Consider the following 18,628-nt stretch of genomic DNA (forward strand, 5'->3'; position numbering starts at 1 on the left):
CAGCAGGACTGTGGCCTTCGATGATTATAGTTGTGCACTTGTAATTTAAAACCATTTAAATAATGTTTCTCTGTATCCTGACCTGACATATAGCAACACTTGATATAGCCTACAATAAAATAGCCTGCTGCCATGAGAGAAGGCAGTATGGGAGAAACTATCACTTTAACAAAATATAAATGTTCAATAAAGTATTGTATCATTATTTTTTCATGGTATGATTTAAAGCAGCGATTCACAACTGGTGGGTCCCGACCCAAATTTGGGTCACAGGAGGTTTCGAATGGGTCTTGGGTCTCTGAGTCCAAAAACATATGTATTTAAAAAATAAATAAAAAACATACCAGTCTGAACATAAACGACTTACACCAGGTAGAAAGTGTGAAGAAATTATAATGAACTTGCATTTTTTTTAAATTATTTAATCTCTGAAAATGTTTTCTTCTATCACAGTATTTTAAATATAGAGCTATTAGCAGCGCTATTTTGGTTGATTTTGTGCTCTCAAACCAGTGATTTAATTATTGACAATGAAAGAGGTGGGAATGTTGTTCCCTTGTCATATAATTGCTACATTTACTATCAATATAGCATCAAAAATAGTTTTCCAGATTGTATTTTGGCAATTATTTTTCTCAATGTGAATATTGAGACAAGCTGGATGAGAACCACTGATTTGAAGTGATAGTCTACTCAAAATACAACAATAACATGATTTCCCACTTGCCTTGGCTATTATTGATTCACCAAGACAGTTTTTGTACATACATGTCACATACCTGGGTTCATCATAACCATGTGTGTACACCACCAATCAGTAATGTCCCAGAGCATTTATTGGCCGTTTTTTATTAACAACACTTAAGGGATTTTCAGACTGGAAGCGATGGGACGGAGTGGAGTTCGCCCAAATACAGCAGATTCTTATTTTCTCCGCCTCCGCTGAGTGGCTTTCACGTGCACGAGCACCGTCGACGGCTCCGCATGGAAATAATTCCGCCCACCGGCATTATAAATGAATGCTAAACCCTGTCTAAACACAATACCAGAATATTACTTTATTTTCAGGTTTACCTTAAGATGTATGAGGAGAATGGCCTCCCATCCCACATTTAGATAGTAATTGCTCACCAAATGACTTGGAAATTATTTTGAATAACACGAGAAAATTAAATACATCTCATTGGATTACATCCAAGTTTCAAATTAAATCAAATGTTATTGGTCACATACACATGGTTAGCAGATGTTATTGCAAGTGTAGCAAAATGCTTGTGCTTCTAGTTCAGACAGTGCAGCAATATCTAACAAGTAATATAACAATTCCACAACAAATACCTAATACACACAAATCTAAGTAACGGAATGTTCTTTATACAAGAACGACAGAGCGGCATAGGCTAAGATTCAATAGATAGATAGTATAGAATACAGTACATACAGTTGAAGTTGGAAGTTTACATACACTTAGGTCGGTGACATTAACACTTGTTTTTCAACCACTCCACAAATTTCTTGTTAACAAACTATAGTTTTGGCAAGTCGGTTGGGACATCTACTTTGTGCATGACACAAGTAATCTTTCCAACAATTGTTACCAGACAGATCATTTCACTTATAATTCCCTATATCACAATTCCAGTGGGGCAGAAGTTTACATACGCTAAATTGACTGTGCCTTTAAACAGCTTGGAAAAATCCAGAAAATGATGTCATGGCTTTAGATGCTTCTGATAGGCTAATTGTAATCATTTGAGTCAATTGGAGGTGTATCTGTGGATGTATTTCAAGGCCTACCTTCAAACTCAGTGCCTCTTTGCTTGACATCATGGGAAAATCAAAAGAAATCAGCCAAGACCTCAGAAAAAAAAGGAGACCTCCACAAGTCTGGTTCATCCTTGGGAGCAATTTCCAAATGCCTGAAGGTACTACGGTCATCTGTACAAACAATAGTACGCAAGTATAAATACCATGGGACCACGCAGCCGTCATACCGCTCAGGAAGGAGACGCGTTCGGTCTCCGAGAGATGAAACGTACTTTGGTGCGAAAAGTACAAATCAATCCCAGAACAACAGCAAAGGACCTTGTGAAGATGCTGAAAGAAACAGGTACAAAAGTATCTATATCCACAGTAAAACGAGTCCTATATCAACATAACCTGAAAGGCTGCTCAGCAAGGAAGAAGCTACTGCTCCAAAACCGCCATAAAAAAGCCAGACTACGGTTTGCAACTGCACATGGGGACAAAGATCGTACTTTTTGGAGAAATGTCCTCTGGTCTGATGAAACAAAAATTTAACTACTTGGCCATAATGACCATCTTTATGTTTGGAGGAAAAAGGGGGAGGCTTGCAAGCCGAAGAACACCAACCCAACTGTGAAGCACGGGGTGGCAGCATCATGTTGTGGGGCTGCTTTGCTGCAGGAGGGACTGGTGCACTTCACAATGTAGCTGGCATCATGAGGATGGAAAATTATGTGGATATATTGAAGCAACATCTCAAGACATCAGTCCGGAAGTTAAAGCTTGGTCGCAAATGGGTCTTCCAAATGGATGACGACTCCAAGCATACTTCCAAAGTTGTGGCAAAATGGCTTAAGGACAACAAAGTCAAGGTATTGGAGTGGTCATCACAAAGCCCTGACCTCAATCCTATAGAAAATATGTGGGCAGAATTCAAAAAGCATGTGCGAGCAAGGAGGCCTACAAACCTGACTGTTACACCAGCTCTGTCAGGAGGAATGGGCCAAAATTCACCAAACTTATTGTGGGAAGTTGTGGAAGGCTACCCAAAACGTTTGACTCAAGTTAAACAATTTAAAGGCAATGCTACCAAATACTTAATTGTGTGTATGTAAACTTCTGACCCACTGGGAATGTGATGAAAGAAATCAAATCTGAAATTAATAATTCTCTGTTATTGACATTTCACATTCTTAAAATAGTGGTGATCCTAACTGATCTAAGGCAGGGATTTTTACTAGGATTAAATGTCAGGAATTGTGAAAAACTGAGTTTAAATGTATGTGGCTAAAGTGTATGTAAACTTTGACTTCAACTGTACCTATGAGATGAGTAATGCAAGATATGTAAACATTATTAAAGTGACTAGTGTTCCATTTATTAGAGGGGCAAATGACTTCAAGATTGTATATAGGTAGCAGCCTCTCTGGGCTAGTGATGGCTGTTTAACAGTCTGATGGCCTTGAGATAGAAACTGTTTTTCAGTCTCTCGGTCCCAGCTTCGATGCACCTGTAATGACCTTGCCTTCTGGATGGTAGCGGGTGAACAGGCAGTGGCTCGGGTGGTTGTTGTTTCAATTATCTTTTGGGAATACCTTAGTGCCCCATGGCAAAATTAATAGAATTGTATGAAATTAGTCATACAATTGCAAAATCTTCTCTCCGCCCAATAGCAATGGCAAAAATGTGAGGAATTGCCGCAAACTTGCTGTAAAAAAGCAACATTTTCTCTCCGCTGTCAGAGGGGCCATTTAAATATTTTGCTGGCAAGGTTGAGGGGGCCCCAAAAGAATTCCCCTCAAAAGCTAGGGCCAGTTCTGACTGTACATGTGGATATGGACGTGGATATACAGACTGGCAAGCCACTGCAGTCCCTCATGAGTTCAGATGTTTTGTGGCCTCCACCCTCATCAAAGTTGCTAATCCTTGACCTAAATATTAAGGATAAACAATAAGAAACAAAAAAGGTTGATTGTTAACATTTATTTTTCTTACACTAAGTACCCAGTTAATTTCTAATGGGTATAACACAACGTCACATTGCCTACATAATTACATTATCTTGGCAGAGTTGACTTGGCATGAATAGCATTTCAGAAGTGCTCTCTTGTTTTGAAGAAATCCAGAAACCAAACTACTTTACAATTTGGCAAAATCTAGCTTCAGCATGCCAAATTATAAAAGAAATACAGATATAGGATCTTCATTTGATCACCCTGTTGCAGGATAACTTTGTTGCAATGCAGGACACTTAAAACGTGTCGATAATTTGAGGTGTAAAAAGACATCTGAAATTTGTCATTTCCACTTTGAAATTTCCGACCTGATTTTCCCTCATGAAAAATGTATCAACCCCTACAAAAATGTCCATTAATTATAATCCACATAATTCAAATTTCCTGTTGCTGCAGGATTATTTTCCTGCTGTAGCAAACTGGCTCAAATTAATATCCTACATCTGTATGTCCTACAATTGATCACATCTTATCAGAATAGAATTGAGTGAAGACCTAAAACAATTTAACAATGTCACGAATGGAACATAAAATAAATAAAATCCTTATCTGAAATCATTTTAGAATTTGGATGTCAATTTGAAATCTGCACGTTCCCTAGATTTACAAACATCATTCTAATACTTCTAAGAAATAAAACATACACAACCAAAACCACAAATTTGAAAAACACATAAAATATGTCTACTCCCTTTAATTACCTCTTTCAAATGTAGCACCACAATTCATTTGAAGTCCCTTCTTTAATCATTTTGCGCCTCCTCCTTCACGTTTGGTTCAAATCAGGATGAGGAGGCTTTTACTCAGTTCATATTACTTTTAAAAAGGTAATCACTCAACCACTTTTCAGGAAATAACCTGAAAAAAATATGTCTAGAAGCAAGACACACAAGATTTCTTTACCATAATGCAATGCTCGAGTGAATGCACTTCTTAATGACGACCAAACTCTGTGTGCATGCTCTTAGTAGGCTATAACTATATCCCTCTATTACATGCATACGGATAGAACACTATCTGACTAAACATATAAGGCTACCATCTTTCTGCACATCTTATCATATTGTAATTGTACAGTTGTGCAACTGTAACAAATAGTTGTCTCTGTGACAAATGTGTATGGAATTAAATGTCCTATATTTCTTGTCAGGTAACTAAATAACATTTATTCTGTGGTCCCATCAATGTTTGCAACCTTACAAAGAGGTAACTGCCAAAATAAAGGAAACACCAACATAAAGCGTCTCAATAGGGTCTTGTGTCACCACAACCCAGAACTAGCTTCAATGCACGTTGGCATAGTTTCTACAAGTGTTGGGAACTCTATCGGAGGGATGAGACACCATTCTTCCATGAGAAATAAATTGTCCAATTGGGTTGTGATCTGGTGACTAAGTCAGCCATGGCATATGGTTTATTTTCATGCTCTTCAAACCATTCAGTGACCATTCTTGCCTGTGGATGGGGACATTGTCATCCTATTGGGGCATTACCATGGTAGCCAAAATAATGGCCTGCCCAGGATTTTTATGCATTAACCTAAGCTCGATGGGTTGTTAATTACCTGCTTTCACTATACTTTGTATTCCTCATTTACTCAAGTGTTTCCATTATTGTGGCAGTTACCTGTATGTCCATGTGACAAGGCAAGAGAATATGCTAAATAGTGAACTGTTTTGGTAGGAATCCTTAAGGTTGTGCCAGTTAACGCCAGTCAAACACTATTCTGTCATGCAGAAAACTATTAATATTTGTGATAATGTTGAGGTAATGTTTCAAATAACCAATTTGCTGTGTTTACTCTTTTCTGATATTCAACACGAGGTACAGAGGTCTTGAAAAAGTAACGGAAAGATAACATGTCAGTAGGCATTTGAAAAAAAAAGTGGCTGGGTGATTCATTAGCAAAAGCAAAAACTACTAAATGAGTTACCTGTTGAACACAGTCATCACAACTGTTTCAAGAGGTGGATTGCACTTAGCGGGCATTAGGAGACAAAACAGCTGAATACGAGAGGGAAGTGCTAGATAGGAAAAAGACAGGAGTGGGTTATGGCTAACATAGAAAAGCAATAAACAGATTCAGCATTGTTCAAGGTTAGCTTACTGCGGAGCACAAACATGTTTTGAGTGGTGATGTGACTTTACAAGACACTGCTTTTAGTGGGAATGAAGTGCACTATGTGAGTTCTAGATACTAGGACAAAGCATAGGCTAATAATCAATAACAATACATTAATTGCAAGTGTGCAGCACTGGCTGCCAATACAATCAGCAACATACATTTCCTACCACTTAAAGCCTTTGAGGGTTTCTACAATGTTTCAGTCTTAGGCTGTGTTTACACAGGCAGGCCAATTATATTTGTCCAATAATCAGTTCAGCTCTTTTGCCAATAATTGGGGAAAAGATCAGAATTGGGCTGCCTGTGTAAACGCAGCCTGAGAGACAAGTCCTTAAAACACTTAAAAATCCTAAATTTGCACATTGGTTACAACCCTGAAGACACAGAGGGAAATTCTCTCTCTCCATATATTTTCATACATTTTGCCCTATAAAAATGTGAAGACATTGCATGCAATTTCTTTAAATTGGTTACAGTTGAAGATGAGAGGTTGTGTACCAAACCATTTTTTAAATTGTACCCATGTAAACGTTAATGCTGGTTTGACCTGAATAAAAGACCCAAATCTTTTGGAATCCATTGTCTTCTCAGATTCTGATAGAAACACATGGTCCTGATACATAGTAATTAAACTATCTACACTTGTGTCAAGGACTTACATGAGGCAAAGCACAAGGGAGTGTAAACTAAGATGTAATCTGTGGCTACAATTAACCAAAACACAAAAAGATAGCACAGGAGGAACATTTCAAAACAGCGTAAGTACGACTACTTTAACAGAAAAAGTCAGTGGGCAAGAGGGCACTTAAAAAAAAATATATACATTTTATTTTTTACAATGGATTGGGATGTTGCCATGGGTTTCCCCCTCTAGTGTAGAAGTGTGACCTGATCTCTTGGAAACAGAGCCACAGAAACAACCTTCCCTGAGGAAGACAAAAAACATCCTGTGGATTACAGAGCCGATTTGAGGATTTCTTTGCATCGATTGTTGTTTGAAGTACAGGTACATCTTCAACAATAGGTTACTGGCTTTGCCACAAATAGGTAACATTACCATGTTGTCAATGGTACACAGTATTGCTTGCTATTACATTAATGCTTTGTGCAGAGCGATTAACTATCATTTCAGTTATTTTGACCGATGGTAAAATTGACCGATGGCAAAATGATTTGAATTCCATGTTTTCTTCTTCTGTGAGCTCAATGTGCACATTACAACGTTTCTCTACAGATAAATCAGATCAAGCCTAAACTGTGCGATATAGTAGGGAGTTGCAGTTTCAAACATGCCAATATTCTACATTGTTTAGGTGCAGAAAATGTGGTAATTAACTACCATGACCAAAATACATTGCGTGTCTACTTGTCCCACCTGTGTGTTTATTTTACGCCTGCTACGTCAGGTTAGTGTGGGGCAGACAGAGAGAATGCGCAATCAAGAGGGAGAGAGCAGTTGCTACGCGAGGTATCTCTACCTGAAAATACATGATCTTAAGTGATTGATAGTTGGTATTTAGCAGTCATAAAATTCTACCTTACTTTGAAGAACTACTAAAATAGTAATTTTGTCAGACAGCAGCTCCATAGAGATTTGAGATGACTTGGAATTAAATAATAAAGCCATCAAATAAAACATGTAATATACACAACTGAAATATTTTATTAAAGTAATGTGAATAAATTATGTGAATTAAGTGATAAATGGGCAGTCGCTACCATCATGGGACCTTAATTATTTTATTCTGTGTTACAGCAATCAACCTACATAATGCATGTTATTTTTTTCCAACTTAAAACCGTGATTATTTTTTCATAATTGAACCGAAACCGTCCTCAAAAAGCACAAATCACTCAGCACTACAAACTGCAGACGCATCTACAAGATACAAAGCACAATCAAAATGGGAAGACGCTACGATACTTAAGGAATCTGGCAGAGGGGCTTAAACAGTGTTTGCCTTTCTACAGATATCTTTTCGGAGGCCAAGAGCAGTCCTGCAAACACCTGTAAGTCTCCAAAGTCTATACAACCCTGCCCCTCAACCCCCCACATCCCTTATTTGAATGACCCATCCCTTCAATATTTTATGTTCCCAACAAAGTATTCTGTTAGGCATTGCCATATGAGCAGAAACAATATTCCCGATGTCCAATCAGATGCTCCACATCCATTTGACTCATCCGGAGGTCAAACAAGACAAAGCAAACCAAAAAGTGTTTCTCATCAATGTGGTATTTCTCTACATCCCATGACACTTGAGAACTCAGCCTTCCGCAATCAGCACGAGGGCAAGATTCCGTTCTTTACCTCACTATCGTCTTAGACTTGTGTCAGGAATGGTCCTTCCAGGGCAGACAGGATATAGAAAAGCCCAAGATGGACCATTGTGATATGTCACACAGCTCGTGCTAGCCATCAACTAGAGGTCTGCAGACTCTGAATCTGTGGTTCTTTATAAAAAAAACAAAAAGGGCTACCAACGTAACAATACCTTTATCAAACATTTGAGTGTTTTTAAGGAGGTATTTATGTTGAGTGAAAAAAAAAATACTGTCAAGTGAGGACTGTAAATAGTGAATTGCATGAAGAAGGTTAAGAGAAATACCAGGTTATTTCCATCTGTACAGAGATTCACATTCAGAGGTAAGCAAAACAAAGGTATGACATCTGCTATTGACTCCAGCAGTCCATCGCTCTCCCCTCCTTTGAAAGTGAGTCACTGCTTGTAGCACCGGAAAAAAGACGAGTAGCGTTTCACATTCGACTTGAGACAACGCGTCTGCAACTGAAAGATACAATTCTCACAAATCAGTGTACTGTTTATTGAAATTGCAGTCCACAAAAGCCAAGATCATGGCCTCTGGTATAGCAAATAACCTTGATGTGAAATAATAAAGCACAAAGAGACCAGTTTGATATTCCAGAAAAAATGTAGAAAAGTATACTGAGAAAACTAAAAAGAGCACTTAAAAAGGTCACTTCATTGCTTGTTGTGAGCGCCACTGTCCCATGCTATACATAATGTAAAATGGTGATACTAACCACAACTACCAGCCAGATCCAATCCCAAATGATTACAAAGTATTTACCTTGTCACCACATGTAAGGAATCAAAATGGTGGTAACAATTAAGAAACATACAGCAGTCAGCAAAAACTGTACCTTCAAATCAGCAACATGAAAAAAATGCCTCCGATTCCCGACTTGTAAGGTACTTAAAGTGAACTCAAATGTATGAACTCGAATACCGGTGACCATCCTGCTACTATGGCTATTTGTGAGATATGGACTGAAGAGCGACTTTTTTTTTCTTCTTCAATCTTCCAATTCCCTTCTCAGGACTTTTTCACAGTGTGAGTTCGTAGGTGCGCCTGTAGCCGGGATGCCTTGGAGAAGCGTTTCCCGCACTTTGAGCAGCAAATTGCTGGCGTCATCGCCATTGCTGTGGTGATATGATTCTGCTGGTGAGCTTTCAGGAGCGGCGCCCGGCTGAACTTCTTGCCGCATTCTTTACACTCGTGAGCCTTCCTGCCTTTGACAGGCACGGTCTTCACCTTTGAGTCCAGCGTCGTCGTCCCTTTGTCTTCCTTCTCTTCCTCCTCCTCCAGTGAAACAGCAACCTTTTTCTTGGGAGGAGATGGGCAGCTCTGGTTAGGCGATTCTGTGTTTTGCCGTCGCTCAGCTGCTCTGCCAGGGGAAGCATCGGCGAGCAGCGGAATGGTGTCCATGGCGTTCTCGTCCTCGTCTAGGAGCTGAGCGGGGAGTGTGAGGAGCCGGTGAAGCATCGACGGAGACCTGAGGGACTCCTCAACTGAAACACAGACGGAGGGATAGAAATAAAAGAGAGCAAGTGAAATGAAGATTAAAGGCAACAAAGGCTGGCAGAGTTTTTAATAATAGGGAAGGAAAGACAATTGGTCCAGGAGGATGTGACAAGAAAGCTACAGCGGTCTGCTTTTGTACTAGACTAAGAGAATACACATTAAGGAAAACACATCTAAATATAACACAAAATTAAGCATAAAGAGTCATAGGACTTAAGAGTAAGCGTGCGCGCAACTGGCGATGTCACGTAGGGGCATCAGTTCAGTAGTTCCCATGAGCACCTTTAGCGCTTATGGTAGCAGGAGGGTCTTGCGGAGTGTCCAAGGTCGAGGAGAGGACCTCCATGTCCTCCAGAGGCATCCACTGGGGGTCCTGCAGGGGGCTAGTGGGGGCGGGCTCCAGGTTCTCACGGATCAGGGCATTCAGACTGGGGAAGGAGCCCACAATCCCCAGCCCAGATCCCCCAGTCCTCTCCTCACCCCCCTTCCCTGAAGCCAGCTCTTTGATCTGCCACAGGTCGCTGCACCACTTCTGCCCAAACACCTTGTCCAGGATGGGGACCCAGTCCTGGGCTACGGTCAGGACAGCCTGCTTGTCACTGTCTACACACAGAGAGAGGGAGAGAGAGCAACAAATCTGAGAAGACAAACCTGAACTGGAAAACAAGTACAATTCACACGGGCTGTGGTCAAGACAGATTTCTTGTCACCGTCTGCACAGTGAGAGGAACAAAAACAACTGACAAAGAACAAAGACAACTGAACTGGAATAAAAGTGCAAAACCTATCCATGATGTGGATACAAACACTGACAAATATTTATAAAAACAGCACACGTGCATGTTTGTGTTCATACATCATTGCACCTGAAGAAGCAGTTAACACATTCAGTGATTATTTTCATCATTATAGCAGTTATTTCTAATGCAGTACATTTTAATATTGATCCATTTTTACAAAAATGCTTACATTAAGAGACCTAAGGCAATATACACATAGGAAGTGTTTGCTTATAGTGAACCGGCTTAATAATTTCTAAGCAGTATTACCAGCACAAGTATAAGACTGGACTCCTAAGAGTAGTGGGAAACCTATATCTACTGTACATGGCATACCTAACATGGCGCCAAATATATGTAACAGACTGCAGGGGTTTAACTGGAGCAACTATTTGGCACTGACACTGTTAATAGTTAACTATAACAGGGGAGCTTCAGCTCCCATTTTGACAGCTACTAAATAGGTCAATTGACCAGTTCAACTGATTCAGAGGACTGGTGTGTGAAAGTCATGGCTTAAAACATGGTTATGAAACACGAACATTTTTATTTATAAAAAAATGGTGCCTCGGTGCTCTGGTTAGTCCATATTGACTCTTATTCCTGTTTTTTCCCCTAGTCTGACTACTTACAGAGGCTTATTTTCAGCACCAGAAATGAAGGTAACACTTGATGCGTTTAAACTGATATTTAAAATGAAGTGTGCCCGAGATTAACAATACCCTTGTATTCATTTTACTATGTTGTGTAAATCCACTTGAATTCAATCACTTTTTGACAGCATCCCTTTTAATTTAAATAAAAACTTTCCATACATGTTTGCCCAAGGATGAAGTGGTCAGAAAGTAACTTTTCAGACATGAATGCCAAAACATTCATGAGATAAAGGTGCTCAAAGTTGACCCATTTTGCAAACCATGAGACATCCATTTCTTCATCACTAGAAAAGATAAATGGTTGAGTTTGATATCATTTAAAAGCTTACAAAAAAGGGTTGTCAAACTATTTTACAGTTTCTCGATAAATGTCAACCAAAAAAAAGTTTTTAAAACGTACCTTTAACGTCAATTATATAAAAGCACGTGGCAATTTTTTTCCTTCATATTAGCATGTTGTAACTTAGAGCCGACTTTACATTATCTGAGGTTATGTTGTGCCCGCCATCAGTTGAGACACAACATGCTCTTAAATACAGGTTGGGTGTAATTTCGATCGTAGAAATCAGAATGGACATGTCCCTTCAGATCACTGCAATTTAGCTGCTACACCATTGACATTTACATTGAATGTTTTACTTCTAATTAGTACCAGAAAGACTGCCGTCGGTCCATCCACTGTCAACTTAAATGGTTATGTCTATTATCTACCTGATTTCAATAGGTTTCCTATGAAGGATTGACAGTACAATGTAAAACAGATATTGCCATTCAAGTCAACATTCTCTGATGTGTGGACCTCCATCTTTGTGGTACCATTTGCACGTTAGAAATGTCAATTTTATTCCAGTTTCTGTACATTTATCAGCTAAAACATGACACCCATGCTGTATTCAAGAACATGTGTCTCAACCGATGACGGGCACACTACAACAACTTCAGATTATGTAAAATATGGTCTAAGACACAACATGAGAATTTGAAGAAAAAAGGAATACCTTTTAAAGTTAACATATTATATATATAAAACTTTTTCCCCCAGGGAATTATCAAATTGATTGACAACCCTGTTTGTAAGCTTTTAAATGAAACTCAGCAGTTGATCTTTTCCAGTAATGAAGACATGGATGCCTCATGGTATTTTCTTAGCACATCTACAATGGGCAAATATGTATGGAAGGTTTCATTCAAATCAAAAGGGGTGCTATCAAAAAGTGATAGAATTCAAATGGATTTACCCTGTGGCATTGAGTTGCAACTTGAAAACATGAACAGGAAGTTACTGGCCTCTCACAAGTAATTGAATGTATAGGCAGAGGAGATGCCGAGTCTTGGCACTTTCCATCCCTATATTTTCCATAAGAAAGCATAACCTCCAGTGCTGTGGGATTTGATTGGTATCATAGCAAGCATCCCCAGATTCTGTGTGTGTTACATTTGGGACTGTAAATAAAGCCTGGAGTTGATTATCATGTTGAGTAGAACATCATGTTAAGGTTCAAACACAGACCATTTGTTGTCTCAGTTTGCTCTCTTTGTTCTCGGACAATTTTGACTGTGACGTTTCTGGATTCCTGCCGGGTGTCCTCTGAGCCGCTGGGGAACGCTGTGTTGTTTTCCGACCCACTCCTCCTCGACACCCCGCCCTTCCTGTTCTCCTGGTGCGTCAAGTGGCGCAACTGCTCCTCTAGAGCGATGTGCTCCCGCTCTTTCCTGGTCAGCTCCAGGAGCAGGTCATCGAAACTGGCCTCCACAATTTTGGTCAGCTCGCACACAGCAAACTCCAGCACATGCTCCATGACCATCTTGAGCTGACCTGCAGAGAAGGACATGGACACAAAATAGTCATCAGAATTAGTCTACTGTCTTTAACGATAAGTATTTCCTTATGTAAATAATGGACAGGAAAGTAGAAATAAAAACCTGTTGTGTGTAAAGAGGAAATAATGAGGCATCGATCAATGGCTGGTATGTTTGTAGATAAATAGTGACACATTTGAAAGCTGCCACTGATCAAGGTTAAAAAAATAAATGCGTTGCGCTCAATGCTGTCATTCTAGGATATTTGTTGAACACAGTAGGCAAAAACAACCCCGTATCCTTACAAGGAAACGTCTCTCCAAACGACTCTTTTTGCTATGCAAATGACTAAGGCTGCAATTATTTGTGTCGCGGTTTTAATCAAATAACACAAAAGTGCATTGTGCAATGAATTTACAAACCACACTATTACCAAATTTGGTTTGGATAAAATGGTGCCTCATCCATTTAAAATGTTAAGGTCTATTTTAGGCTCAGCCATTAGAATTGGAAAAACAACAGCCATTGAATCCTTTTGAATGTCCATGCCTGCTTTACACAAATTATCCCTGAGAGCCCTTGGTTGTACAGCATTGTTATCATAAGCATTTCTCTAGCCTACATATGTTACACACACACACAGTGCCCCTTTTTTGGGGGGCCCAAAACACTAAGAAAAACATTGTCATCCCATAATGAATTTTACTCGGCATCCTTTGAGATGAACCATTTTTTAGCAACCAGCAATGGGCATTAATTTTTGCCTACGCAATACAACGAGTCTAAAGTTACAGATCTCAGCCATGGCTCTTGATTGAATTGTTGTAGCACTGCCAGACTGAAAATCACTTGATTGATAACAACCATATGAGACCCAAAAAATGTGTGTGTCTAGGGGACAGATTTGAGCTTTCCTTATAAATGCCAATTTCTCAGTTTGGGATTGGTGTATATTTGTAACAGCAACCAATCAAAACTGTTTAAAATGTGAGGCGGGTTTTATTGTGCATTTCATCCATGGGGGCAATGACAATAAATTAGTTATATTCAATATGAGTGCATTACTATAATTAAATCTGCTTACATAGAGCAGTAAAATATTGAAAGGAATGATTTATAATACCACGAGAAGGCTTTATTGCTCAGATAGCTCAGGTCACATCCCCCTTTGCAATAGGTATAATTTGGGAGTGGTAAACATTTCCCCCGAAATAGTCAAGCAAGTTCTCACCGATCCCATAATGGTTTTGAAGCTAAATCAATTACCACACTTGATATTTTCAAACACCTCCAATCATACAAATATCTCCATGATGATATCTGACAAATGAGCCAGGCTACTCTAAGAATTAACACCTGTGTAGTAGAAAGCCTAGGCAGCATACTGAGTCACACAATGGCCTACACACACATACACACACACACACACACACACACACACACACACACGATGACTCTCATCCCGTTCTTAACCACAAGTTCTAAATGTGAAACAAGTTGTGCAAAACGTGGTGAGAAAACATTTGACATATCTATCGCCGCACATAGATGGTGTTAGGCCTTACTTACAGATAAAGCTGAGAATAAACTACTTTAGTCATTGATCACAGTTTCATGCACACAATAATAAGATTGTGGATAGTCAGATTAATAGAATAGATTGTTTAAAGATGCACTATGCAGAAATCCCTCTGCCATTTCCTGGGTGCTAAAAAAAAATAAAAAAAATCTAATAGTTTGCCTAATTTCAGTTTGTGACAAAACAAGCAACCGTAGTGTAGAGAATAAATTGTATCATCCAAACCGCTGTGAAAGATATTTTCCATAACCCAAAAATATTGTATTTTCAGCTTTTTGAAGCTGGTGTACAAAACCAAAAGACGCAAAAACAAAACTTAATTAAGAATGGGAAGCATAGAAATAATGCACACGGAACAGATCTACCGCTTTTTTTAGGCTTTCAATATGAATGACAGATAAGTAGCTCACTTTTCTATGTGAATTTGGTCAGGATGCACAAGAAGTTAAATTTTGCAGCTATAAAATGTTTACATAAAGAACAATTTCACTAATAAATGTTATTTACATGACATCTGAAATCAGGCTTCACATGGGACTTTTGATATATACAACAACAACAAAAACCAGCAATCAAAATAAAAGTTATGCCACAGTGACCATGTTACTTTTCCATGTTTCATGTTTGGACATGAAGTTTGTATGTGAAAACAATTTCTAAGATGCATACTTTCAGTCCTTCCAAACTCAATTCACTTGCGCATAAAAAAGGAGGCTTGCGCTACTGGTGCTGGCAAATGTGTAGACCAAATACACTGCTGGAACACCGATTACATGTCCTAAATATTCCGATTGCTCAGAAAACCGGGTGTTTTAATCAACGCATGCTTACTTCGATTATGACCATACACCGATTAAGATAAGCAAAGTAAGGTGTTTACATGATTGATGCCACACTCGGCCTTCTGCTATAAATCAGTTTAATATAAAAAAGTAGTGTGCATGTAAAACGTACTCATTGATGCGATTTAACTAAAAAGTAGGAGTGGGATGGCAACTGCTTGAAAGCTGTGGTGAGCAGCAGACAATGACAGCATAGGCCTAGTAGGTTTCTGGCAACCTTAGATCTACAATGTCATTTTGACAAAGCAAACAGGGTTTTACACACACACACACCTGGTCTGTTTTACAAACAAACAGGGATTGATAATAATAAGAATTTGTTCTTAACTGACTTGCCTAGTTAAAGTTTAAATTAAAAAAATATATATATAACTTACATAACCCAGAAAAGAGAATGGATTACATGTCCAAATCCCTGAGGAAGAAAACAAATCAAGTTGGAAATCAATAGTGAAAACCGTGAGCAGCATGGTCTCTTTAAGTGCCCATTTTGTTAAAACCACAGGATATAAATAGTAATTGATCAGAGTCAAAGAAGAAGCCTACTAGCCTAATTGTTGTGTTGCATTGTGTACGTGTGACATCATGCACTGTATGAGGAGCTACCTGTGTGGGTGTCTGAAGTATGAATGTTGCTGCCAGGATTCATTTACTTACATCAAAATGGCCTCCCTGGCCATCGCAATCTAAATAAGAGCCATGGCTATATGCTAAGTGGCGAGGTACAGCTCCAGCCTCAGCTTTGTCCAAAATGAGTTGAAGGCCTGCCAATGGCCTCAGCATTTTGGGGCACAATGACACACAGCTTGCCCAGTGTCTCCTCCTGCCCCCTTTTATATCTCACACCCCTCCTCTCCCTAAATGTATCCTCTCTAAGAACTGAGTGGGTGTGGTTTGCACTTGTGACTTTCATTGGAGAATTATTGGGAGGGGGGCATCCGTTCCTTTGCTGCCAGCGCTGAGGCTCAACAACAATGTCACTGATAGTCCTCTCATCACAACCAATCTTCAATTACAGAGAATAATGTTTTAAGGGGTAGTCAATAAGTAGGCCTATCATTTTCACTGATAGGAAAAATGATTGAGGATGGATGTGCTGCCTTTCAGTGAACCGTTTGCTCGACACCTCCAGTGACAAGGTTGGTGATGTCACTGGTTGTCATTCCACAACTGTACATTGTAACAATCTCAATGGCAACAATGTCACCACAGATGCCAATAATTAAGCGTCAGGAGGCCAATTTTGTCAAGTGTACACCTCTTGAGACAAGAGACCATTGTTCACAAGGACACATGCCTGAGTCAAACAGAACACCAAGGTAATAGAACCAAAATGAAAACGACCGTTTTTCATATCTTGAAGATTTGACCACAGGTCATTGATTCTCAGTGTGCTACAGGCTACTACTGCACGTCATCTTAACATATCAACTCTGCTTATTATCATCATCAAGACTTTCTGCTCTATGCGGAAACCCATACCAAGATACTGGTGCTTTGTCCTTTTTGTTGTTGACTTCAACCCTATGTAAACGGAGTGTGTGGATACGTTGTGCCACAGAAACATAAACAAAAGGTCTACGATCAAACAGACTGTAGGGCAACATAATGGTGTTATTGTCTTGTGTTTCAAACGTATAAGATGAAACCTCTAGGTGCCATGGTAGTAACCTTGCCTAGCTAGTAACCTTACCCACTACTCGACATTTTTGATCCAGTCTTAGAGTGTTTGCGTACACGCCGCGCTCTGCGCTGTGGCTGGGGGTGTGTGTCTCGGGCTTTGTTCGATCCGTGGCCGCGTTGTCTTCCCTGCCACCGTTGAATTCGGCTCCATTTTCTACCCCATTACATTCAAACTTCAGTGACTGAAGCTCTAACTTAAGTCGTTGGTTTTCTTGTTCTTTGACGGCCGTTTTCATTAACATAGAAGTCAAGCTTGACCCAACAGTCTTGGTTATTTCCTGTACTGCGACTTGCACTACTTCCTCTAGTGCAGATTCCAGCTGACCTTGAAAAAACGAAATGTATACGGCGCCGTTCATGATTTCGTCCGTTTTGGTGGAAGACCTTTTTCATTCTTCCCCCAACGCCCCAAAAATATAAAATAGAAGTCAGCACACAACTGATTTACACGAGAAGTAGATACCTCTATCGACACATCGTGTGTACGCCCCTTGGATGCTACCGTAGTATCACGAGTGCAAACGCAATGACGTTCCCCCATCTCATTAACGCCAATTGTGTTTCCAGTCAGGAGAGGGTATAGGGACACGCCTGGTGCCCACATTTATGACATAGGCTATGTCGTGTGCGTGAGAGTGCAGTGTGGAGACGATTCGGTTCAGTCAGTCGCCCTGATAAACCTTTTTCCAACTAGTTTATGCAGGCTAGCTGGCAACTGCAGCATGCAGCGATACTGAACAAAAATATAAACGCAACAAGTGTTAGTCTCATATTTCATGAGCTGAAATAAAATATCCCAGAAATGTTTCATATGCACAAAAAACGTATTTCTCTCAAATGTTGTGCATAAATGTTTACATACCTGTTAGTGAGCATTTCTCATTTGCCAAGATAATCCATCCACCTGACAGGTGTGGCATATCAAGAAGCTGATTAAACAGCATGATCATTAAACAGCTGCACCTTGTGCTGGGGACAATAAAAGGCCACTAAAATGTGCAGTTTTGTCACACAACACAATGCCACAGATGTCAAGTTTTGAGGGAGTATGCAATTGGCATGATGACTGCAGGAAGGTCCACCAGAGCTGTTGCCAGATAATTTAATGTCAATTTCTCTACCATAAGCCGCCGCCAATGTTATTTTAGAGAAGTTGACAGTACGTTCAACCAGCCTCATAACCTCAGACAGCGTGTAACCATGCCAGCCCAGGACCTCCATATCCGGCTTCTTCACCTGCGAGATCGTCTGAGACCAGCCAACCGGACAGCTGATGAAACTGAGGAGTATTTCTATCTGTAATAAAGCCCCTTTGTGGGGAAAAAGTATTCTGATCGGCTGAGCCTGGCTCCCCCAGTGGGTGGGCCTGGCACCCAAGTGAGTGGGCCTATGCCCACCCACGGCTGTGACCCTGCTCAGTCATGTGAAACCCAGTGCCATTAGGGTCTAATGAATTTATTTCAATTGACTGATTTCCTTATATGAGCTGTAACTCAGTAAAATCGTTCAAATTGTTGCATGTTGCGTTTATATTTTTGTTCAGTATTGTTGAGAAACTAAAATAAAGTGATGTTT

The 18,628-nt window shown here is 39.8% G+C and overlaps 1 protein-coding gene across 2 annotated transcripts; it reads right to left on the reverse strand.

The window, feature by feature from the left end:
• Positions 1–3,714: 3,714 nt before the first annotated feature.
• LOC112258575 (zinc finger protein SNAI1) lies at positions 3,715–17,640 on the reverse strand. 2 transcript variants are annotated; one of them, XM_024433018.2, is made up of 4 exons: positions 17,064–17,640; positions 12,660–12,965; positions 9,997–10,317; positions 3,715–9,701 (listed from the first exon to the last, which is right to left on the reverse strand). In XM_024433018.2, the coding sequence occupies exons 1-4, from the start codon at positions 17,410–17,412 to the stop codon at positions 9,226–9,228; spliced, it is 1,452 nt and encodes a 483-aa protein (XP_024288786.1). In that variant the 5' UTR covers positions 17,413–17,640; the 3' UTR covers positions 3,715–9,225. The 2 variants fall into 2 exon arrangements, with proteins under 2 accessions (XP_024288786.1, XP_024288787.1); XM_024433019.2 differs by lacking the exon at positions 17,064–17,640 and adding an exon at positions 16,028–16,462.
• Between the last annotated feature and the right edge of the window lie 988 nt (positions 17,641–18,628).

This window comes from Oncorhynchus tshawytscha, linkage group LG09, assembly GCF_018296145.1.
Source record: "Oncorhynchus tshawytscha isolate Ot180627B linkage group LG09, Otsh_v2.0, whole genome shotgun sequence".
Taxonomy (NCBI): domain Eukaryota; kingdom Metazoa; phylum Chordata; class Actinopteri; order Salmoniformes; family Salmonidae; genus Oncorhynchus; species Oncorhynchus tshawytscha.